Source organism: Cucumis melo, chromosome 4, assembly GCF_025177605.1.
Source record: "Cucumis melo cultivar AY chromosome 4, USDA_Cmelo_AY_1.0, whole genome shotgun sequence".
Taxonomy (NCBI): Eukaryota; Viridiplantae; Streptophyta; class Magnoliopsida; order Cucurbitales; family Cucurbitaceae; genus Cucumis; species Cucumis melo.
This window is the reverse complement of record NC_066860.1, coordinates 33,994,755-34,019,511: the sequence shown is the minus strand read 5'-3', so window position 1 is coordinate 34,019,511 and position 24,757 is coordinate 33,994,755. Positions and strand designations below refer to the sequence as shown.

Here is a 24,757-nt window from a genome sequence, read left to right as displayed (position 1 = left end):
GTAAAATCAAAATCTGAATTGCTCAAATGCTTGGGGTGAACAAATTCCATAATTTAATTGAATTGCTAATCTCTTTTTCTTGTTTCTTTCTTTCTTTCTTTCTTCTTCTTCTTTTTTTCATTTTTGAACTAGAGTCTAAGAGACCTTTGTAATTTGAGTACACTTCTCTTAATTTTGCAGTCTCTTTGTAACAAAAAATTCAAATGAATCTTTCAGATTATTGTAGACAATAAGCAAATCAAGAAAAGAGTCAAAAGAACCATTTTCAACTTCACTAAAAATATTTATGATAAAGAATAAAATTGAAAAATAATTTTACCTCATTTTATTGATCAGGTAGACTAATCTCATATATAAACGGTTCTTATATATTATTGAAGATCACTTAATTTACTATTATTGATGATGAACTAGGATGCAACAAATTTGTGTAAGAAGATAGAAAAATGGATAAAGTTTAGATCTAAATTATTGTTTATATCATTTCATTTATGTAAAAAAAGAATTATTTATTTAATTTGGAAAGTATTCTTTCCATTTGAGATGTACTAGTGTGTCTATTAGCCCTAAATATACCAATAATTTTTCAAAAAAGAAAATGTGTATTAGGTAAAATTAAAAAGGGTTAAGGTTTTCAGAGAATTTGAAGTCCAATTAGAATACATTGAGAGCAAAGAAACAGAACTATATAAGGCAGAAAGAGGTCAGATTAAATCACAGCATTCATTCCCTTTTCTTTGTTATTCTGTTTATATTATCTCAATTCATCCATATCATTTTTTCTTCTTCTCTCTTTCAAATCCTTCCAAAACTCTGCCACCCACTCTTGGAATCAATACAATCAAGTAGTCCTCCTCCATATATTATTATATATAAGATGTTTGTTTGTACCTTTTTTTTTTTGTTTTTAATTCATATTAAGAGAATGTCATGCATCGTGACAATTTTCCCAACACATCTCCTTGCCTTCTAGCTTGTTTTTTATGTGAGCATCATATATATATTTTATATATCAACCCACAATATATTTTAAAAATGTATGTTGTTTGACAAATGTACATGTGGGTGTGAAAAGATAAGATGTATTTGGATCACACCTAATAAGCATCAATTCAAACATATTATGTATTTTTTTTTTGGAGCATATAGGGTAAAATATTAATCAACAATAGATGGATTTGAGTATTTTGATTGTATTCTCAAATAAAGCATGAAGATTCCTTTGTTGTCATAATGACATTGTCATTTTGATTTTTTTTTTTTCTAAAACAAACTCGGTAATAAAACAAGAAACCCACTTGTTAAAATATGAGTTTGACCTTACACACTAAAAAAGAAACCAAAAAGTGAAATAACTTGATGGTAATGATATAGTAAAATCTCTAAAGTTAAGATTATTGCATTAATCTCAACATCAAATAGTACTTAACCAAACATACACGGCGATAAATCTTTTACAATATTCATTTATTTTTCTTGAATTCAATGGAGAATACAAAATTTGAATCTCAAACTTTTTGTTAATGACATATATATAAAAGATAGTCGAACTACATCCAAGTTGACTAACATTTAAATTTCTATATAACCTTTAATCAATGATTATTTTTTTTTTCTTAAGAAAAAAACAATGATTATTTAATACATGATCAATCAAGAATTATATATATATATATATATATATATATATATATATATATAAATCTTATTATAAACACATTAGACAAAATAATGCTATAAGTACATCAATGAATTACAACAGGGCACTCTAAAAAATTAATATATTTGCAAACAACCCAACTTGATATGACTCATCAAGATATTATCGTGTAAAAGGCCAAATGATTAAATCTCCCCTCTCCAAACATTGTTCAACTAAAAAAAGTCATATTTTTGCTGATGAGAATTAATGAGTATGCAGAGGTTTTCAAATACATATTGACATGGGGAATAATAAGTGAAACTTATGACAAGATATTGTAAAGAGAGGTAGGGAATATGGTGGGAGGACAAAAGGGGAAAATTGATTTTGTGTATTATATATATTTAAAAATTGATAAGAAATATATATATAGAGAAAGCTAAGGGTTGGTGATGGAACAAGGCAATAATAAAGTGGAATAGTTATAGGGCAGAAGTTGAGAAGTAATGATGAAAAGAGGGTTTTGAAATTGAATTATATTGATGGAAACTCACATCAAAACAAAACAAGGAATGGAATTTATGCATTGTCATTGCCATTGCCATTACCATTATTAGAGGCAAAGGAATTGAAGGGATGTGTTAATGCATGGCTGCCTCCACCTCCCCCCAAGGGCCCTTCACTTGACCACGACGTGGGTCTCTTTCCATTTTTCTCTGCAGACTGAACCCTCAAGAGAGAGAGAGAGAGAGAGAGGCTATTATTTACTAAAAGAGGGAAACCCAGGCATCATATATACTATATAACACCAAATAAATTTCTGGAACTATGGTTGTATAAAGAATATAGATATTGTTTGAAATTATGTAGGATCTATAAAATAAAATAATATATAATGAATTGACATATGATATAAAGTGTTTAAGGAAGGAAGTATCCTGTACTGTTTAGCAAAACTTCCACCTCTACTACATGTATAGGAAGAAAAATAGCAGAGAAATAAAACAAAAGGAACAATAAACCGATAAACATATGAATTAAAGTGGAAAGCTTCCAATAGCTAGGAGAAAAACTATGCACAAAAAAATTGAATCATTTCAATCAAGCTAAATAATTCTCTCTCAATTTCGAGCTTTTCTTAGTAACCACAACTTTTAATCTCAATTTCAAGATAGAGAATATAAAATGAAATTTCACTAAAGTGAGTACATCGTAAATGAAAGTGTTTTTTAATTGGGATGATATAAAACTAGAGGTATAAACACTCTTTTTATAATATTGGAAGTCCATCAATTTTCTGAACTTTTTCATTATGAAACAACTATATTTTTAATATTCTGTTAAAACTCAACATGAGTACTAGATGATATGGAGAAGCAATGAGATTGGGTTAAGGGTTTGTGAGTAATTAATGGATATATATGTAAACAGAAAGAGAGAGAGTGAGAGAGGTTGGAATTAGGGTTTATGGAAGAGCAGTGAAGCACATGGGCGTTTGATGTCGTTTTTCTTACTCGTTTTGTGTTATTATATATTATGGGGATACAGACATACCATCATTCCAAGTTTGTTTTCTCATTATTATTTCTGCCCTCAATAATAATTCATTTATTCCAAACCATATTTTACTATACATGGAATAAAACCATTTATGATGCGTTTGAAAATTTTAAATTTCTGGTAAAAGGATGATCAACATATGTTATTTATTTATATTCCTTTTGGATAATAGACCTTGTTTGATGGATATAAACATACTAAATGAAATGTCATTAATCTACCTCTATGACCAAGTTTCATTAAAGATTTGAAAAAAATCCTTTTTTCATCCTCTCGTCTTCTTTTCTCTCATGTGAAAAAACAGTGGTATCCCACATTGAATCTTTAGTTCCATGATTGAGAGCATCACAATGAGTCTCTTCTTTCTCTAACGGAAGCTACGAGCGCGCAACAACGAGTAACAAAAACTAGCCGCATCCCACCCTATAACTTACACCATGCATCAAAATTATGTCAAAATTTCAAACAACAGAACAAATTATTAAACTTCACATTTGTTATACTAGTTGATACACAATTAACGCAATATGATCCAGGCCATCATATCACCAAAATGGTACTAATTGAATGGAAACATTTCCATATCAAAATGAAAAAAATGCTCCATTTTGATCCCAAAGGTTAGAGTTCGTCTAGAAAACATAATTTCAGAAAGAGAAAAAAAACAGTGATAAAGGCTATGTATGAAAATTTCCGTTTAAATGGAGCCGAAATGAGATAGTCCACAAAGCTAAACTACTGGTTCACGGCCCAGAGTTTCGATGGAAGCCCGATAGAACCTTAGTGACCCATGCACAACAGTTTTCCTCTTTTTTTTTTTAGTATATTACCTGTCTGAAGGGGGATTTCATTTTTGTACAAACACAATGAAGATTCTGAATGAGAATTCAGTAAAATCCAATAAATTCTTGAAAATCTCACTTGCTTTTTGTTTTTGTTGTATAGCTTTTTCTTTCCATCCTCTTTTCCTTCACCCCACAAACCACTCGATAACTTCCCCAACTTCCACCGCCGGTGCCGAGTCCTCCGAATCGCAACCATCGACGAACATATCTCACATCCTCTTCGGGATAGCGGGGTTCCACCAAGATATGGAAAAACCGTCAAAAGCTACTGCGAGCTATGGACGTGGAAGCTAGCTAGCCCAGCATCACACGTGGATATTCGTATGGGTGGACGAGAAGCCCAACGCCACGTGGCCCACCACCTCCCCACCTTACAGAGTCTCAGCCGACACGTCGGATATATTTCAGCTACATCTGCTGGTACGGCTCCAGGTCAGCCATCAGGCTGGCGAGGTTCGTGAAGGAGAGCTTCGAATTGGGGTTGGAAAATGTGCATGCGGTGGTTTGTGATGGGCAACAATGGCACCGTTTCTTTGTGGAGAATTTGGTTAATGTTTTGGGGAAATACGATCATAATCAGAGAGTGCCCCCTTGACTAAACAGTGCCTTCCATCAATTCAGTCTTCTCTTCCAAGTCTTTTTACTGGACCCGGTGGAAGGCCCGAACCGGACGTTGACCAGTTACAATAGACAATTAGACGTTTGGGAAAGGTATACCAAATTGGTTCAGAAAGGGGAGCGTTTCAACGTGGTGACTTTGGTTCAACTCTTCGGCACTGCCCCTTGGATAAAGCTATACAAAAAATTTTAATGTTGGAAGAAAGAAATTAATGAAAATAAGTTGAAAGACTTGTGGAGTAGAAACATTAAGATGGAACGTACATAACAATGATATCAATATCAACATCAACAATTTTGCTATTTCCTAAACATTTCACCAACTTTGTTATTTACATTAATTTTTCATTAAATTAGAATTAAATTGATAAAGCCGGCAATTTTTTTTTGTAAAGAAAAAGGATTGGCAGGCTCCAAGTAGACAATGTTGGCAGATGGTGAATGGTACAACAAGCAGTGGTGCCGGCGGTGGGGTGGAGAGTGTGGTCAACATCCGTATCGGACCTTGCGATCCCTTCGAGACCATCACTCCTTAGGATGACAAATTATATATATATATATATATATATATATATATATATATACTCATAGTTTTTTTTTTTTTAATAAATCTATTATTGGAGTTAAAAGAGGGAATTATCACAAATTTAGGTATGTTGATTATATTTATAGTGGTATTATTTTTTATAACTTTCAATCCTTCCATTTTAAACCGAGCTTGAAAGCTTATTCAAATAAAAGAGACTAAAATAAAATAACTAAGGAAGGAAGGAAAGTGACCAAAAATAGAAGTAGAAAAAGATAAATTCACTTTAAGACAATAAATGTTACTATTATTATTATTATTTTGAAACATAAAGTAATCGTAATTAAGGAAGCATAAAATGAAATTTACAAATCTTCATTTTGGGTAAAATAATTTGAAAGATACGGTGCCATATTTGGGAAGATATTTACCATCTAAACAAAGACAATACAATCAATAATTTCGCAACTAATCCATATTTAAAATCTTAAATAAGGTCAATATTCGTCGCAACCAATTGCATTTGAACATTCACATTATTTTTTGCCTAATTTTTCTAACAACGCATTCATTTTTTTTTAAAAAAAATACATTACAAAATTAATAATAATAATAACAATGATAATAATAAAAGAACCAAACCCCTTTTTTTTAATATGAATGAATGTGCCACGATCATGAACATAACTACGCGCACACACGTTACAATTCCAAGCCCATTATTCCTCAAATTTCTTTCCCTTTTTTCTTCTCAATTTTCTTTCTCATTACCAAAGTTTTCATCCTTTCTCATTCTGAATTCAAACAAAACAAACAATCAAAATGTCCATTCAAAATTCATTAAAACCTTTCAAGTTTTTTGTCTTAAGGCCGATTGATATATTTTCTCCTCTTCTTAGAGCCGTTCTCGTTCTCTTCGTCGTCGCTTCTTTTTCTCTCTTCTTTTACCTTACTTTTTCTGACCAAAACCCCACTTGCCGTGGCTGTTATGATGCACACCGGTATTCAAATCACCGGAAGGTCAAGGCTTTCGATGCTGGAGAACAACCGACGAATATTTCTCATCTTGTTTTTGGCATTGGTGGCTCCGTCAAGACGTGGAACGAGCGACGCCATTACTGCGAGCTCTGGTGGAAGAAGAACGTTACTCGTGGATTTGTTTGGCTTGAAGAAAAGCCGGAATATGCTTGGCCGGAATCCTCTCCACCCTACAGAATCTCCGCTGATACATCGAAATTCAACTACACTTGCTGGTACGGTTAAAATTACTACTCAACTCAAAATCTAAAATAATAATCATAGGGTGAGAGGGTGAGATGCTAATATTTGATCATATCTTGATCTGCAACCGCTGAAGGTTTTGGCCCAAAGTGAACAATATCATATATGACTATTAATTAGTTGAATTGACTCAAGCTTGAACCGATAAATTATTGTAGTATTTAATCATTCAATTGTATATTCTAGCTCTTCCTTGCTTGAAGAAAGCATCTGAGAGGTCATTAAAATATAACTTTTTTTTCCAAAGCAAATATAAATCAACTAATAACGCCGGTGACTAAGAGATATGATTCAAATTTTACGAAAATGATTATATGTTATGGGAGGTAAAAGAGGCCTCGTATTAAAAAAATGTGTAATTTATGAGTAAGTATTTAATCACATTTGTATGCATATATATTATTAACAGGTACGGGTTTCGATCTGCAATTAGAGTGGCTAGGATAATCAAGGAGACATATGAAATGGGGTTGGAAAATGTAAGGTGGTTCGTGATGGGAGATGATGATACAGTCTTCTTCATGGAGAATTTAATAGATATGTTGGGTAGATACGATCACAATCAAATGTACTATATTGGAGCTAATTCCGAGAGTGTGGAACAAGATGTAGTTCATTCTTACGCCATGGCCTACGGCGGTGGCGGATTCGCCATTAGCTACCCCCTCGCCACCGTGCTCGTTCAAATTTTAGACGGTTGCATCGACCGTTATGCTCATATGTATGGCTCCGATCAAAAAATTCAGGGTTGCATCACCGAGATTGGCGTTCCACTCACCAAAGAGCTTGGCTTCCACCAGGTTTCTTCTCATTTTCACTCCAACATTTATTATTGACTGTATTCAAGAAACACTTTTAAAAGACACAAATCAAATAAGTGTGTATCTTAATAAAAAGAACCTCCATGCACCTAAAAATTCATGCATTAAAAAGTTAATTTCATATACAAGAATCTATACCAAACTGTTGTCCCAATTTTTCCCCAACAATAAATAGCATAATAAATTATGGGTAGTAGAGATTTCTAAGGAAGTTTTTAATGCTTTGGTGGTAAGCTATTGCCAAGTTAATTATCCAAACCCAGACAAACTAGCATCAATTTAAATCCTAAGCTTATTAGATGTACTATATCAATCAGTTTAACTATTTTCTATAACTATATCAATTAGAATTGATGTATAAACTATTGAAAAAAAAAACTCTGTACATGTCTAAATTAATTTAAATCAAATGTAATATATGATTAAAATTATGATACTGAGACTGAAAGTTTAGGATTAGAAATTTGATATTTTTCTTAAAAAGCATTATATTAATGAAAGTAATGTGTTGTTGAATTGATAATGAACAGTTGGATATAAGAGGAAATCCATATGGAATATTAGCTGCACATCCAATAGCCCCGTTAGTGTCGCTCCACCACCTTGACTACGTGCAGTCCATATTCCCAGCCATGACCCAACCTGACTCGCTCAAGAAGCTCTTCAAAGCTTACGAAACGGACCCAAGTCGAGCCCTTCAACACAGTTTTTGCTATGACACGGTTCGGAACTGGTCCGTTTCCGTGTCATGGGGCTACAGTGTTCAGTTATATCCATGGCTAGTCACTGCCAAAGAAATGGAAACCGCATTCCTCACTTACCAAACATGGAAGACAAATAGCAATGAACCCTTCACTTTCGATACCCAACCCGTAAGCTCCGACCCGTGTAAAAGACCGATTCTTTATTTCTTGAATTCGACGGAGAGATTGGGCAGCCGGCAGTGGCGGACATTGACCACTTACCAGAGGTATACGGAGGAGGCTCGGTGTGACCGCCCCGATTACGCTCCTGCATTGGCTGTTGAGTCTTTCAACGTCTCTGCGCCGGAGTTCGACCGCCGTCTGTGGAACCAGGTAAAGAATAATATACAGACATATATTTTTCTAATGAGATTGAATTTTATTATTGTTCTTCTTCTTAGATTTCTAGTAGTTATCAAATTTAGTACTCATATCATATTTTCTGAATTTAGTCTAGAGAATATTGAATTTCAACTAATAGATTTAAATCATTATTGAATGAGCAGGCACCACGAAGACAATGTTGTAATGTGGTTCATGATAAAAATAGCGTAGATGGGGAAGTGGAAGTCCACATCAGAGATTGTCATCTATCTGAGAGCGTTACACCTCCATCATAAGAAATTCATACATAACATTTTATGTCCATATTTCATTTCATTTGTTTAACCGTATGCAATAAGAAGAACTACATTAATTAAAATATAAATATAAATTATTCACATTCTAGCTAGACTCACTTTAGCATATTATGATAAAGTTTTGCAAGGCCTTCACAATTAGATGTTGTTATAAAAAATTTCAATTTAGTTAAACTTGTTTATAGAGCATGTATGTGGGTATTTATGCCATTTGTTACTTGTAATTCATAATCACACTTTTGTGTTCTATAACCCAAACAAAAATAAAATTAATCACATCTTTTGTGTTCTAACCGAAACAAAAATAAAATTAAAAGTTACTTGATTTAAGAAAGTCTAATCACTGTCCTTCCAAATATTTGAAAATGATCATTCCTAAACTTCATTCGTTCTTTTCCTATGAGAAGTGGTTTGTTCAAAGGCTTTGATGGAATAAAGATGAAACTTGGTGAAAGTAATCCAACCTAGTAAAAGAATCCTTCACAATGTGAATATTTTTTAACAATTAGCTGGGTTTGGCACTCCATCCACTGGCTGATGACAACGATTATGAGATCTTCTTCTAATTAAGAAATAAAGACTTACAAAAGAGGTCTAGAAAGTGAAGTGTATTATTCAAATCCACGCTATAAAGAGTTGACAAGAAATAAAATTGATGTTTTTTTCTAACTGTGAGACTAATAAACCCCTTAAACTACACAAGGAATAAAACTTAGCATCCGAGAAATCATACCATAGGATACAAGAAACGGTAAAATTGCAACTTCACTCCATTTGCCATTAAAATTTGAATAGTTGACCAAAAAAATCATTTGGATATGTTTAAAGAGAGGCCATCGTTACGAATTTTTCATATAAATAAGTAATTACTAATTAATCTTTCGATACAAATGAGTTTAATTTTAGTTTGGGAAATTATAATGGATAACAATTTTTAGAATAATTATTAAGTATGGATCAATATTTTAAAAAAATTACAAATATAACAAAACTTCTATCGTCAATAGATTCTTAAAATTTATCAATGATAAACAACATTTATTACATGGTCGGTAAACTCCTACTTAATGATTTTAAATATAATTACTATATTTGTAACTATCCACTTTAGTTTTATGAAATTTTAGTTATTAAAATGTATTGTAAATAAATTTAAGTATTTAAGTTAATTAATAATATACTTTTTTAAAAAAAAAATATCTTGAGTTATTTTCGGATTATTGAAGTTGCTGATTGGTCCAAAAAAAATCTCTCTAACAAAATCCTTTTACACCCTTATAAAAAGGATACACACCATTTGCATCTACACTATTTTCTCTCTTCATGCATCCTCAACTTCTCCCTTCGCTTGATCTCTCTTTCGTTCGCCCGCTCCGACGCACAATCCACGATCGTTCTCCGTTCTCACCTGCGCACACCGACGCACAGTCGACGTTCATTCTCCAGTCTCGCCTGCCTTCCTCCACCACCACTGTAACTTCCTTCTCCTTAATTTCTTTTTTTTTTTTTTTTTTAATTTCTTTCCCGCCATTTTGTAAATTTCTTTTCCGCCATTTATCTTTTTACAATTATATTTCCCGCCATTTTATCGTTACTAATTTAGACGTATTTGAAGAATTAAAAAACCTTCCTTTTGCTCTCAAGTTTCTTCCTCTTTCTTCACCATCCCCATCTCAACAATTCAACCTATCAAAAAGCTCTTTTGAACTTCAAATACAATTTAGCTTTTGGAAAGACATCGTTGGATAGGAGCTTCTGGATCGGACCTTAATGGTTTAGTGGTCTCCTGGTCTCGCTTCTTCTCTGAATATTAATATTAATGAGTGGCGCCTAATCTACAAGGTGACCAAGAGCAAACTCATCCATTCAGTTTCATCCCAGCAAGAAAACATAGTGGCTCGACCTTCTTCTTGAAGGCTAAAGAAAAGCTTTCTTCTAAATAGTAGAGCCACTGCAGGGCCTTTCTTCCTTTGTATCAGCCATTAGTACCAACCCATCGTGCTCCTCCTTTCAATAACCTGTCCTTGGCCTTTGTTTATTGACTTCTACGACCTAAAGCCTTGCAGAGGTCTTATTCGATCATGCATCGGAAGATAACCGTAGCCATTTCTTATCTCATGGACAAGTGAACCGCTCCGTGGGCCTACTATTTGAAAGAAAATGCGCAAGTCTCAAAGTCTATCTTAGTGGAGATTTAGATCTTTCGGAATTAGACCGAGCCTACAAGGATAGATTTATCTTGATTTACCCGCTAAGGCCGGGGGACAGGACAGGGTATGAAATATACTAGACGACATTCTACTCTCCAAGCCTGTTCCGTGCGTGGGCATATGGTCATCTGAATAAGAAGAAGGCGGATCTCTACTATCCTGGGAATGGGATTACTACTAAGCTGGGCTTCGAACAGTGTGAGTAAGCTTCACCCTACTTTCCCACGGAGCAGTGGTCAATCTGGTCTTGCTGGCTATTTCCCCCTTGAGGCGGAAACTCTATCTCAAGAGATATATAGCTCCATAAACTTAGACGACTCCTTGCACGCGCCACCCAAAACTCTGTATCCTTCATCCGCATCATCGGCCTTAAACTCATCAACTCTTCCCTCACCGGAACCATTTCTTCTCATCTCACCAACCCCTCTTTCCTTCAATTTCTCCACCTCCATCACAACACCTTCTCCGGTCACATTCCCCCCCGACCTCCACCGCCTTTTCCAACTAAAACATCTCGACCTATCCTTCAACGAACTCCATGGACTTCTCTCTTCCTCTTTAGCTTCCACGGCAATATCCCATCTGAAATTAGCCAATTTCCGAAGCTTCAATCTCCGAATTTCGGCTACTGCAAGCTTTCCGGTGAAATTCCTTCGTCATTTGCTAATCCTTCTTCTCTCAAAATTCTTATTAATCACACTTAAAATAAAATAAATGAATATTTTTGGATTAAATTAAATCATTTAGTTTAATAAATAATTTAGAATATCGATATAATAAAACTTTTTATTCTATAAATATATTGAAGAAAAAATATATTTCTTTTGGAAGAAAGTCAGAGTAGACTCCGCTCAAATAAAAACAAAAAATTAACCCTTTATATATATATTTTCTTTAAAAAAAACCCTTCTCAATTTTTTTTTTTTAAAATAACCTATTGATCAAATTAACTTTCGTATATTTCTTATTTGGATTATTTAAGTTGCGAATTTGACCAATCCAAAAATCTTTCTAACCCAATCAATTTACACCTTAAAAGGATACACATCATTTACATCTAAACACTGTATTATTTTCTCTCTGCATCGTCAACTTTCTCCCTCTATACTGCTTGATCTATCTCTTTCGGGCACTCAGTCGCACCTTCCATATTAATTCTCCATACTCGCCGGCCTGCTTCCTCCACCGCCGTAACGTAACTTCCTTCTTAATTTCCTTAGCATCATATTATTTCTGTACTTTTCTTTTTTAATTTCTTTCTCCTATTTATCTTTTTCATATTTTCGCTTCACCGCAATGTATTATTTTGAAATTTTATTTTCTGCTATTTTATTCTTTCTTTCCACGTTACTCTTCGTTACACTTTCTGATGATTAACAATGAATCCGATCATACTTTTTTTTTTTCATTCCGATCATTCTCATAATTTTGTTAATCTCATTTTTGTTTTCTTGTTTACTTTTACTTGTATTCCTTACCCATTTTCATAGGACGGGATTTTAAGAATTAAAAAAGCCTAATGGTAATAAAATAATGAAAAACGTAATACTCCTCCTTCCTTTCTAACAGTTTAGGTTTCAAAATGTTACAATTTTATTTTTGATATTTGAATTTTGTTTCAATTTGGTCTCTAAATTTTATTATTTACATTTTTAATCTCAAATGTTTACTTAATAGTTATTATTCATCTTTTGTGATAATGTATGTTAATCAATTTATAATTAATGAAAGGAGAACGGTTTAAAATGACAAACTTAACAAAATATAACAAAATTTTAGATTCTATCAATAATGGACACACTGATATGCTTCTTTTAGTTTATCGGTATATGTGATAGAAGTTTATTAGTTTCTATCATTGATAGAATTTAAAATTTTCTGTATTTTGTAAATATTTTAAATTTATTTTACTATATTTAAAATTTTCCTTTATTTAAATTTCACGATTTTTCATCACTTTTGAAATTAAATTAAAAATCTTAGTTTATAATTACTTTAAATTAAATAATAAACGTTGACATAATTGTTTGTACGTGTCTTCAGCTTATACTAAATTGAATATGAATGAATAATATTGAATATTTGAGCTCGTTCCTTTGAATTGAGAATGGTCTCATAAGATAGACTCTCATTTTCAGGCTCAAAATGAAGCAAGGGAATTCAGCATGGGTTTTCATCAAAAAGACCGGGGGAACCATTTGGACAATCGAAACGAGACTGATATTATCTCATATTTCGAATAAGATAAATTGTACATTTTCATGAAGAAAAACCTATTCTGAGAATGAACCAACTAAAAGAAAAGGAATCAGATTCGAATAAGACGATAAAAGAAATGAACATTCATGAATCAAGCCTAGGAAGAGAAACTAAGATCAATTCCCATACCTCAATCTACCTCCCAAGAGCAATAAGAACTCGAATCTAATGGTTGAAACTTAATGACTAAATAGAAACTAGACTCAAAATCTAGATATCAAAAAATTTTTCTTCGTAAAATAATAGATATTAAATTGAAAATAAGAAAAATAAAAAACCGGAAGGGTCAAATTTCTAATTTACTAAGTAAATTAGGTACAATTTTGTAAAAATCTTTATCTTTTATTAGTTTTAAAAATAATTTGGTTTATTTAGTAGGGAAAAAAAATTGTTTGTTATTTATACTTTTTTATTTATGCAATAAAAGAGAAGGATACTCATGATTTGAAGCTTAAACATTAATTACACTATTGATTACATGCAGCAACAGTACTATTTTCTCTCAACATCCACCGGCTTTTCTACACCAACACTCCTCAATTGGTAACTCTCTTTCTTTCTTCTTTTGTTTTTCCTTCGTCTCTTTGTATTCATCTCTGTAAAAGTTCTTTTTTTCTTTGTTTCATTTATTAGATGGATCCCAGCATGCTTCCTCTGGGCTTCACATTTTGCCCCACCGACGAGGAACTTTTGGGTTACTATCTCTTTAATAAAGTTTTGGGAGAACAAGCTCCTTTACTTGAGTTGCCGGTGATCGATCTTTACATCCATGAACCATCTGAAATATGGCAAAAATGTGGAGGGGTTGATAAGCAAGATGTCTATTTTTTCACCACCCTCAAGAAAAAGAAATCTCGTATCATTCGAAAAGTCGGTTCCAATGGCAATACATGGAGTTGTGAAAATAGAGCACAACAAGTATTTTCTTCAACTATTGATCATCTCCTCCTTGGCAGTGTGAAAAGGTTTCATTACCAAAAACCTAAAGCAAAAGATTGCACTGATATTAATGATTGTACATGGATCATGTACGAGTATACCCTTGATCCATCTATTGTACCAAAGGGCTTAGTGCATGACTCCTATGTACTTTGTATGATTCGAAAAAAGATAGCCAAATCACAAAAAATAGTCATGACCTCAAAGAAAAGACAAATATCAAGTAATTGGCCAACAACAAGTATGCATGTAGATGATCAAACCCACAAACATAGAAGATTAGAAGAGAATGATGTGGTTGACTTGCAAAAGGAATATTGTTGCATTGATGCTCCTAGGCCTATTGAATGGTATGTACAATTTTAATTAATTTTGATAGTCAATAGTATTTATTACAGTTAAAAGTTGCTCCCACTTCATATCTACCAAATCATGGATTCAAGTCTTGCATATTGCAATTATTGATTATATTTTGTTCATGCTAACGTTGATGCATCTTAACCATGCATGTTCTTAAACTAAATTTTTTTCATTTTTCTTATAGTCCAACAACGACACAAATGGAATCATGTAATCAAGGTTTATCAAATGATGATCACTTAATATTTGCAAAAGAAATTGAGATGGAAATTGAACGATGCAACAATGTGGAATTATCAAATGTTGAAGATGGTTTGATCATGACAAGATTAGAAGAGAAAGATGTGGTTGACTTGCAAAAAGAATGTTGCATTGATGTTGCTATTGGATGGTATGTTTGATTTTAATTAATTTTGGTCATTAAAAGTTATTATTTGTTATATTTTTTTTCATGCCTAACAAGTATATATATTAATTTCGTTGATGCATTTCTTAACCATGCATGTTTTTAAACTAATTTTTTTTTTTATTTTCTTATAGTCCGATAGAATTATGTCGTCAAGATTTATCAAATGATGACGATTTAATATTTGCAAAAGCGATTGAGAATGAAATTGAGCGATACAACAACATGGAACAATCAAATGTTGAAGATGGTTCGAATTATGATAATGAGTGGTATTTCAGATGATGATCACCAACTACATTGTAGATATATATTCCACATGTGAGTTTTGAACCTTCAAATTAATAATTTTTATCATTTACACTAATATGTTCTTAATGATCATCAACTTTTTTTTTACTTCAATTAATCATGATGATATGAACCAATCAAACCTCAAATTATTAATTAGATTTTAATTTAATAACTGTGACGAAATTTTAATATTTTTTTTCGATCATTTCACAATATATTAGGATTTTATTAGGAGGTTATGTAAGTCTTTGCCTTGAGGTTGTTTCAAGGAATTAAGTCTTTGACAATTGAAGTAATTTAGACTTTTCTTTCAATAGAAATTGAGTCTCATTGTCATCTTTTTGCAATTCTTGATTTAGGGTTGCATGTCAAGAACATTAAGCTAAATTTGATCCTCTTGCATGATTGTGGAGCGTTCAAACTTGGGGTGAGGAACTAGTTCTTTTTATCTATTGGTCTTCGATCAAAGCATAATCTAAATCTAACTCATTTCCTTGGTTGTTGTCAAATTGAATTGGGGTTTTAGAATTTGATATTAGGAGTTCACTAATTGGGTTCCTAATTTTCAAATACCAATGCTTTCATATTACCTAATCAACAAATATTTCACAATTTTGCAGGTTTGGTCGCTTGGTTTTTGGCATCACATCATCATTCAACGTTGAACATGTCAAATCAATTATTTTTTCTATTTTATTTTATTATAGACGACATTGTACCGAAAGTCTACGTTGATTTTAGTTTAGAAAGTAGATGTAAATGAGCATGATAATGTATGCTACATTTTCTTATTTAATATTTTTATTGGGATAAGTTAGATGATGAGGGTGCTAAGGATTGTGCCAATCTGATTGGGATGTCTGGGTGCACCTACTGATTTCTTATCACCAATAGTTAATTTTGGTGTAAATAATTAGTTTTTATTTTTGTTACATGTGATCCAATTTAATCCTTTCATTGTATTGACAAAGCAAATGAATGTTAGAATTTTGTTTTTTAATTTGCGGTGTAAGAGCAACATATTGTAAGGATATGAATACTTTATAATTAATTTTTTCTTGTACTTTTCTGATATGTTGTTACTTTTTTTTCTATTTGTGATTAATCTGTGTGTTTAAACAATTGATAACATTTTTTTCAATATAATTTTTAGAAAATAAAACAAGATATAATTTCATAATTTAAATTTAAATGTATATAAAATAGACATTTATTTTTAAAATAACTTAATTTCATCCAAAACTTATTTTTGAGTTGCAGAGCAACAATTTCTCTGTGATAATTTCATTGGAGATTGATCGCCTTTTTTCGACTAGAGTCTTGAACTTGAGTTCCAATGGTAGAATTCTATTTGACTTGGGTAGCTTATCAGAACTTCAAGTTTTGAATCCCGGTCGAAATTTCAACTTCTCACGAACCATGCCTTCTTCATTTGATAACACATCTTCTCTCAACAAGTTAAATCTAATTACAAATAATTTAGCCGTTCCAATCCCACTTGAAATGGGTTGTCTCAATCGACTATGGTATTTACAATTTGAGGATACCAAAATCTCTCTAGCGGTTTTTCCACCCAACCAATAAACAATTCTTCCTTGAATATGTTTTGTTTAGCAAAAAATCAGTTTTCTAGTAAACTTCCATCTAGTTTTTCTCTAACCTATCTTCGAGGAAATCTTCTTTATGGTCAAATCCATCACTTTCTAATGCCTCCACTCTCGAAAGATTTGATTTGTCAAAAAACCAGATTTATGGAGAAATACTTTCCTTCAGTTTGGAAGCTAGAGAAAATTCAGTTTCTGAATTTGAAATTAATTATCTAACAAGCGATGGAAAGGAAGGTCTCGATTTTATTACTTCACTTACCCATTCAACTAGCTTCAAAGTGTTGTCTGTGGCCACAAATTCACTCACGGGTCAGCTTCCACTGTCCATTGGAAATCGATCAACTCAACTCCATAAGCTTCTACTGGCAGAAAACCAATTTAGTGGAACCATTACTGAAGAAATTGGAAACTTGGTTGGTCTCATTTATGTATCCTTGCCTACAAATTCCTTCACAGGGAACATTCCTTTTTCATTAGCAAACCTCAAGAATTTGCAGATATTGCCTTTAGCATCAAATTTTCTTCCAGGCTCCATTCCAGAAACATTTGGTAATCTAAGTGAGCTATCTCAATTCACAGTTAATGACAACAACTTAGGTAGCAAAATTCCTCCAAGTTTAACAAACTGTGAGCGTCTCACCATTTTTGATATATTAGAGACAACGGGTTAACTGGGAACTTGAAGGATGAGATCTTTAGCTTTAAAACTCTTTTAGTATTCAGTGTTTCATTCAACAATTTTACAGGTCATTTACCTTCTCAAATTGACAAGTTAATATTAATGGTTCAACATGAGTTTGATGTTGCCAAAAACCAACTCTCTAGACCCAGTCCTAGCACAATAGGCAATTGCTTGAATCTGGAGTACTTGATCACGTCTAGTAATGCTTTTGAAGGTTCAATTCCCAATTCATTGACCAAATTGAAAGGGATAACTTTCATAGAAATCTCATCAAATAGGTTCTCTCCAAAAATTCCTTTTTTCGATGGCACGGATTTAACATAGGCCCAAGGAATCGGAGCTCAAATCTCCCATCGACTTTATGCTTCTAGATGTTATAAAAGGAGATGTTTACGGTTATGGATTCCTTTCTTTGAAAATGCTTACTAGAAGAAGTTCTACCGAAGAAATATCAGAGAAATAAAACCTTGAAAAAAAAAAAAAGGGGTGCAACTTGGGATTTCAAATATGATGATTGATATTTTGGATGAAAGATTTGAAGAACTTTCATTTCAAATTCAAGTAGCAGAACATCTCATCTGTGTGTTAAATGTTGGATTAACATGTGCAAATGAGTCACTAAATGAAAGGCCCGACGACATGAAAGAAGTCTATACAATCATTGCTATTTAACTTAGTAGGATGCACATATCTCTTTAATGTATACATATAATTAGCTGTTAATTGAGTTTTTGATGAAAAGCATCGAATGGAAATTCAAATTCATATAAATGGCAGATTTTTATGGGATTGATTAGATCATATGACAGCACTATTGCTTCATTTTCAGTCAAATCTCATTCCTGGAATCCCTTTACAACTAATTCTTAATTAAAACTCTTCCTAAGAGAATTAGTCATTATTAATCATTACCAAATGGAAACTTGCACCTTTTTTTCTCAAAAGTAAAATAAAATACACACTAAACTATACAAAATACTCTAAACTTTATACTTTGTGATAAATTCAAAAAATTTACGGTTAAAAAATACACTTATGGTTTTAGATTGAGTGATGAGTAGTCAAAGGATTTTGATTCCTCAAATCCCTTTTAAACTAATTAATTTTGTAGTAAAGAAAATATTAGTTGTATTAAATATTAATTAAGTAAATGGGCAATAGTGTGTTTAGTCAGTTTTGATTAAATCGGCGGCCGTTACAAGTTATGTTCCATTGTGGTTCTATTTTATTTCTTCCACGTTATTACTTTATTTCTTTTTATTATTATTATTATTATTATTATTATTATTAAATCTCTCAAGTGGATAATTTTTAATTGTAATATAAAATTAAAAAAAATATATGAATATTAAAGGAGAGGTTAAGTATTGGAAATTTTGTAATATTTATATTGAGGGAAAGTAAATTGAGAAGAGTAGTTGGTGGAAATTTACTTCTCTGAAATTTCCAACTGCTTACATTAATTTGGTTGAACAGCATTCATAAAAATGTCCCAACGCTCAAAGCTAATGCATCTTTCTTCTTACTTCTCTCTCTCTCTCTCTCTCTCTCTCTCTCTCTTTTAATGCTATGTATAATTCTTAATCAAATTCTTTTTTTATTAAAAAATACAGATTTTAGAATTACGGTTCGTTTAGAATACATCTCGAAATGTTTAATTTAAAAACGAATCATTTTTATTATAAAAATTTAAATTAAAGTGGTTTAATGGGTATAGTGGATAATCAATTAAGGTGTGTTATACACTAAAGTAAAGTTAAGTGATTTTAACACAATTTTTGAAATTATAATTTAATTTATATTAATTTGATTAATTATAATTCAAATGTAAAGTATACACTTTTATAATTATAGACTAAAACTAAATTATTTTTAAAGAAAAATGTGTTTGAAAATAATTAAAAATTAAAGAAATAACTACAAATAGAATGAACTAAAACAAAATTTTTGGTTTGTGTGTCCTAGTCCACTACTTTAGGAATGGACCCAATACTAACATTAGCATGTGTGACAAAAAGGGGTATTTGTATATTGCTCAGCTGCCTACTTCATTTATTAATATTAATATAAAGTATAAACTAACATACACACACACACACACACAAACAATCCCATTTAATGTAAAGCAAAAATTAACAATGATGTCATTTTGAAAAAAGCAATTAATTCTTATACCAAATGCTTATCTTTTTCACACAGTGTTTCCTGTACACCATTGGCTTCCCACTATCATTATTTCCCTTTGTTTATTGCTATATTATTACTATTCATATTATATTCTCCTCCCTAATTTTCCTCCCTATTTATTATATATATATATATATATATAAAAGCTTCATGTCACCACATTTTCTAAATGGTAAAGATAGTAAATTTAAAAATACATAACCCTTTTATAGCTATTTGATGGTCGTATGATATATCTTCGTATTTGACATATTTACAATATGCAAAAAAACATATCCAATACAGTGTTCCAATTATTTATTATACTTTTCAGTATAAAGGTTAGATTTATATAAGAAATACATGTCAATTATCCACAAATTAAATTATAAAAGTTACTATGCAACACATTGACTAAAAGGACTATAGCATTGTTTTTTGCTTTTTTTTTTTTTTAAATAATGTGGAAACTTATACGATGACAAATTAAATTTGCATTGCATCATGTACTCGAGATATTAATTTCTATATTTGTTTGCAATAGGACCTACAAATACAACTATTATTATTATAATGATGTTGTTTAGTATCACCACATATATGATATTAAATATCACTCATACGATGAAAAAGTTGATCTCATTTGACCTTATTTATTCAAACTTTTAAGTCATACTTTACTTACTTTGCGATTAAATTAAATCAACAAACTCCAAATTGAAATTTAATATTTATTTTTGTAGACACTAATCGAGATTTAACCTACTCAAAATATCACATCAACTATCTCTTCAACGCCTAACTTTTACGACTTGATAAATTGTTTCCATATTGTATTGTTAAATAGAATCATACTCAGGAATACTTAGATTTGGTATTTTAAGTTAATTCCATTGTTAAATATTAAACACAAGATAACATATTTTAGAGAAAGGTTTTTAAAATTCGAGATGGTCAAATAGAACTTAACAACTCAAACAACATAATTTAAATATTCAATACGGTCTTTCATTTTTCCTACATTCAAAAGAGTCTTTGAAATTGAATTGTATTATTCCAAATTAATCAAAACCAACCATTCATTTTAGTATTTTTAATTGATTTTTTAGAGAAGAAAAGATGATTCCCAACAAAACACAATAAAATAGGTGGGGCTTGTTGGAAGAATTTTTAATTTAAACTTCCTTGCCCAAGTCTATGGATGGTTGAATTAACTTAGAAAATTTGATGGCAACACAAAAAGGGAAAAAAAAAAGTGACAAAGAAAGTTTGGGATACTATAAATTTTAAGTTACTTTCAACCTTGTTATTTTTGCTAATATCAACTTGTAACATTGTCATTGGTCCTCGTTACCAACTATTTTATCCCTTTGAAGGCCCTTCTATGCAATTAAACATAGAGAGAGGGACCTTAATAATAATAATAAAAGAAAGGTATACAAAGTTTTCTTTAGCAAAAGTATTATAAATTTTCCCTAAAATATAGACAACTTTAGAGCACATGTCAATGGTGGGCTTATTGGAAATGGATAAAAGTCACCTAAAAATGCATATAAAACTGCCACATGAATTCATTAGAGTGGTATGTTTTTCTATCTAATAATTGCAAAGTGGAGATATTAAATAAAAGTATTATTGTAGATTTATAGATATCATTTAATGAACGTAGTGTAAAAAATATATGCACAAAAATATAACGAAAGGTAAAGTTTTGGGTGATAGTTTTTAGAACAATAATAAGAAATTAAGAAGAATTTAGGGTAAGGAAAGGGTTCCTCATTCCTCATGTGAACTATGAGCTGACATCAACCATTTTAGAGGTTGCCATTGCCTTCTTCACAATTGTCATTCTCATTCCTCACTCTCTCTCTCTCTCTCCTCTTTCTTTTGTCTCTAATTTCAATTCAACAAAATCTGCTAACCATGCCAACTTCTTATCCTCTTCCCCCCACACCAAATTTCTTCTTCAGTTCTACTTCAACATTCATACCATAACCTTCTAGATCCCAATCCTTCCCTTTCCATCATGGTCCGTCTCTGTTTACTTTGTTTCTTCTTCTTCTTCCTCTTTCTCGCTGCCCCCGCCGCATCTCAGCAGCTCTACTTCTCCGGATTTCAAGATGACGCTGCCGTCGCCGCCAACTTAACTCTCACTGACATCGCCAAGATCGAGCAGAACGGAATCTTGAAACTGACAAATGATACCAGTCGATTACAGGGTCATGCCTTTTACAGTTCCCCCGTTCGTTTCAAAAACTCCTCCGACGGTAAAGTTTTTTCGTTCTCCACTGCTTTTGTCATCGCCGTCGTCCCCGAGTACCCGACTCTAGGCGGCCATGGCCTCGCCTTCACCATCGCCCGATCGAAGAACCTCCGTGGACTTCCCAGTCAGTATTTAGGCCTTCTCAATGCGACAGACGTCGGAAACTTCACGAACCATCTCTTCGCCGTTGAGTTCGACACTGTTCAAGATTTTGAGTTTGCCGATATCAACGATAACCACGTCGGAATTAATCTCAACCATATGGTTTCTAATGTCTCCACCACCGCTTCCTATTTCGTCGACGATGGACCCACCAAGCAGAACCTGACCTTAAAAAGTGGGAGGCCGATTCAAGCTTGGGTCGATTACGATTCCTCTGTGAATTCTCTGACGGTGGCACTTTCTCCGTTTTCCACCAAACCCAAGAAGCCGATTCTGTCGTTTAATGTAGATCTCTCTCCGATTCTTGAGGAGTTTATGTATGTTGGGTTCTCGGCCTCCACTGGGCTTCTTGCAAGTTCGCACTATGTGTTGGGGTGGAGTTTCAGTATGAATGGACAAGCCCGGTCTCTGGATCTGTCTTCTTTGCCTTCTGTTCCAGGTCCGAAGAAAAAGCACACTGCTTTTACAATTGGGGTTTCTGTTGCGGCTGTTTTGATTGTGATAATCGCGATTTGTGTTGCTGTTTTAATCATTTGGAAGATAAAAAACGCTGATATAATCGAGGCCTGGGAGCACGAAATCGGTCCTCATCGGTACTCTTACAAGGAGCTCAAGAAAGCCACTAAGCGATTTAGGGATAAAGAGCTTCTAGGGCGCGGTGGGTTCGGGAAAGTTTACAAGGGGACTTTGCCGAATTCGAAAATCCAAGTGGCTGTGAAGCGAATTTCTCACGAATCGAAGCAGGGCCTAAGGGAATTTGTGTCGGAAATCGCTAGCATTGGCCGGCTTCGTCACCGGAACTTGGTTCAGTTGCTGGGATGGTGTCGCCGCCGTGGCGATCTGCTTCTTGTTTATGATTTTATGGCTAATGGGAGCTTGGATAACTACATTTTCGACGACCCGGATGTGAATTTGAGCTGGCAACAGAGATTTAGAATCATTAAGGGGGTCGCTTCCGGTTTGCTCTACTTGCATGAAGGCTACGAGCAGGTTTGTTAAATCTACTGAAATGATATTATAGACTTGTTTTCTTTGCAAGATTTAAATAAGCGACTGAATTTAATCGTTGTTTCATGTTCTTTTAACACAGGTGGTGATTCATAGAGATGTGAAAGCCAGTAATGTCCTGCTCGACAGCGAGATGAATGGGAAGCTTGGCGATTTCGGCCTCGCTCGGCTATATGAACACGGGGCCAACCCAAGCACGACTCGGGTCGTCGGAACTCTGGGATATTTGGCACCGGAGCTGCCCAGAACCGGGAAAGCCACCACCAGCTCAGATGTGTATGCCTTCGGCGCACTTCTGCTAGAAGTGGCCTGCGGGCGGCGGCCAATCGACCCAAAATCTTCGTCGGAAGAGCTGGTGCTGGTGGATTGGGTATGGGAGAATTACAGGGAAGGGAAATTGCTGGAGGTAATGGATCCAAAATTGAAAGGGGATTTCAATGTAGCTGAGGCAGTGATGATATTGAAACTGGGGTTGTTTTGTTCGAACGATTCCGCGGCAGCACGGCCGAGTATGAGGCAGGTGGTGATGTTTCTGGAGGGAGAGATCGGAGTTCCGGAGGAGATATCAGCGCCGAAAGTGATGGAAGGAGGGAGGAATGGAGAAGGGTTCGATGATTTTGTGAATTCGTTTGCTTCTTCTTCGTTTAACAAGTTCAGTTCATATTCATCGACTGGTAATAGGGATATGGATATGAGTTTTGCTTCATTTTCAACTTCTCCTCTTTCGCTTCTCAATGGCAGAGACTAAACATTTGTAAATTCCTTAGTTCTCTGTTTCCGGGAAAATTGGTAGCTAAGAAAGAGTGATGGAGAAAAGGCAGAAGTAGAAGAAAAAATGGGAATTTGGAGTCAAACATTGGGGTAGTAAGATTCTTACTTTGATGTATATTTAAGAAAAGAAATTATTGATATATGGTCATAAGTCATATATATCGAAATTGAGTTCTGACTGTAGTGTTAATTTTGGCCCACATTTCAATGAAATCTATCTTATACTTCTATCTCTATGCAAAAGCTGATATCTTCGTTCAAAATTTAACCTTTGGACTACAGGTTGATCTTACTTGCTGTCATAATTTATTTGAATATGTTGTTGAATTCATTTGTGATGTAAGGAAAACTTAGATCGGCAAAGAATATGGTGTATGAGTCTTAGTTTAATGAAACTATATTTTATAATCACAACTACAGATGATATATATAAATACTATTGTTTTGTTGCTTCATTTTCCTCCCATGATTAGCATATTTCCACTGTTATCTCTACATTCAATCTGTTAGAGCCAGGCCCATCAAAAATGGCTTTTGTATATTAGGCCCATTTAATTGTTTCTTTTGTATAAGCCCAAGTCCACTCCGCTCCTAAATTTAAAAAAAAAAAGAAAGATTGAACAATTAAGGGATTCTGTTTAGTTCTTTCTATGGTACTTTGGTATTATAGACTTGTAAATTGATTAGTATTATATTAATAAATAAACATATTGTTTTGTTTCCTCTTCACTATCAAACCACCTTTCTTCCAACTAATTTAATGCATATAAAAGACTAAAAGGATAAGATTTAATTGGACATTAAAGGATTAAAATATGGCATTTTTCTTCATTTCATCAATCATTAAGAATTGTTCAACGGTGAGCCTTCTCAAATATATTTAAATTATTTAGAGGCTAATAATTTGAACAATTTGAATTACTTTTCCAACCAATAGACTTGGAGCTTCTTCT

At 33.0% G+C, this 24,757-nt stretch overlaps 3 protein-coding genes across 3 annotated transcripts; all 3 read left to right on the top strand.

The window, feature by feature from the left end:
* The first annotated feature begins 5,890 nt into the window (after positions 1–5,890).
* Positions 5,891–8,851, top strand: LOC103486366 (uncharacterized). The gene is made up of 4 exons (XM_008444293.3): positions 5,891–6,444; positions 6,882–7,272; positions 7,824–8,369; positions 8,543–8,851. Exons 1-4 carry the CDS (start codon positions 6,014–6,016, stop codon positions 8,654–8,656), a joined length of 1,482 nt encoding a protein of 493 aa, XP_008442515.2. The 5' UTR covers positions 5,891–6,013; the 3' UTR covers positions 8,657–8,851.
* A 4,928-nt stretch (positions 8,852–13,779) lies between these two features.
* Positions 13,780–15,156, top strand: LOC103487127 (NAC domain-containing protein 71-like). Its single transcript, XM_008445348.2, has 3 exons — positions 13,780–14,435; positions 14,630–14,836; positions 14,986–15,156. Exons 1-3 carry the CDS (start codon positions 13,780–13,782, stop codon positions 15,134–15,136), a joined length of 1,014 nt encoding a protein of 337 aa, XP_008443570.2. The 3' UTR covers positions 15,137–15,156.
* A 6,228-nt stretch (positions 15,157–21,384) lies between these two features.
* LOC103486367 (L-type lectin-domain containing receptor kinase S.4) lies at positions 21,385–24,032 on the top strand. Its single transcript, XM_008444294.3, has 2 exons — positions 21,385–23,015; positions 23,116–24,032. Exons 1-2 carry the CDS (start codon positions 21,627–21,629, stop codon positions 23,779–23,781), a joined length of 2,055 nt encoding a protein of 684 aa, XP_008442516.2. The 5' UTR covers positions 21,385–21,626; the 3' UTR covers positions 23,782–24,032.
* Positions 24,033–24,757: the final 725 nt, after the last annotated feature.

Excerpts from the sequence above, each read along its gene's own strand:
- LOC103486366 (XM_008444293.3), top strand. The coding sequence starts at position 6,014 with ATGTCCATTCAAAATTCATTAAAACCTTTCAAGTTTTTTGTCTTAAGG. Across the intron at positions 7,273-7,823 it reads AAGAGCTTGGCTTCCACCAG|TTGGATATAAGAGGAAATCC; the intron begins GTTTCTTCTCAT and ends GATAATGAACAG. Across the intron at positions 8,370-8,542 it reads ACCGCCGTCTGTGGAACCAG|GCACCACGAAGACAATGTTG; the intron begins GTAAAGAATAAT and ends TTGAATGAGCAG.
- LOC103487127 (XM_008445348.2), top strand. The coding sequence starts at position 13,780 with ATGGATCCCAGCATGCTTCCTCTGGGCTTCACATTTTGCCCCACCGAC. Across the intron at positions 14,436-14,629 it reads GCTCCTAGGCCTATTGAATG|TCCAACAACGACACAAATGG; the intron begins GTATGTACAATT and ends TTTTTCTTATAG. Across the intron at positions 14,837-14,985 it reads ATTGATGTTGCTATTGGATG|TCCGATAGAATTATGTCGTC; the intron begins GTATGTTTGATT and ends ATTTTCTTATAG.
- LOC103486367 (XM_008444294.3), top strand. The coding sequence starts at position 21,627 with ATGGTCCGTCTCTGTTTACTTTGTTTCTTCTTCTTCTTCCTCTTTCTC. Across the intron at positions 23,016-23,115 it reads TGCATGAAGGCTACGAGCAG|GTGGTGATTCATAGAGATGT; the intron begins GTTTGTTAAATC and ends CTTTTAACACAG.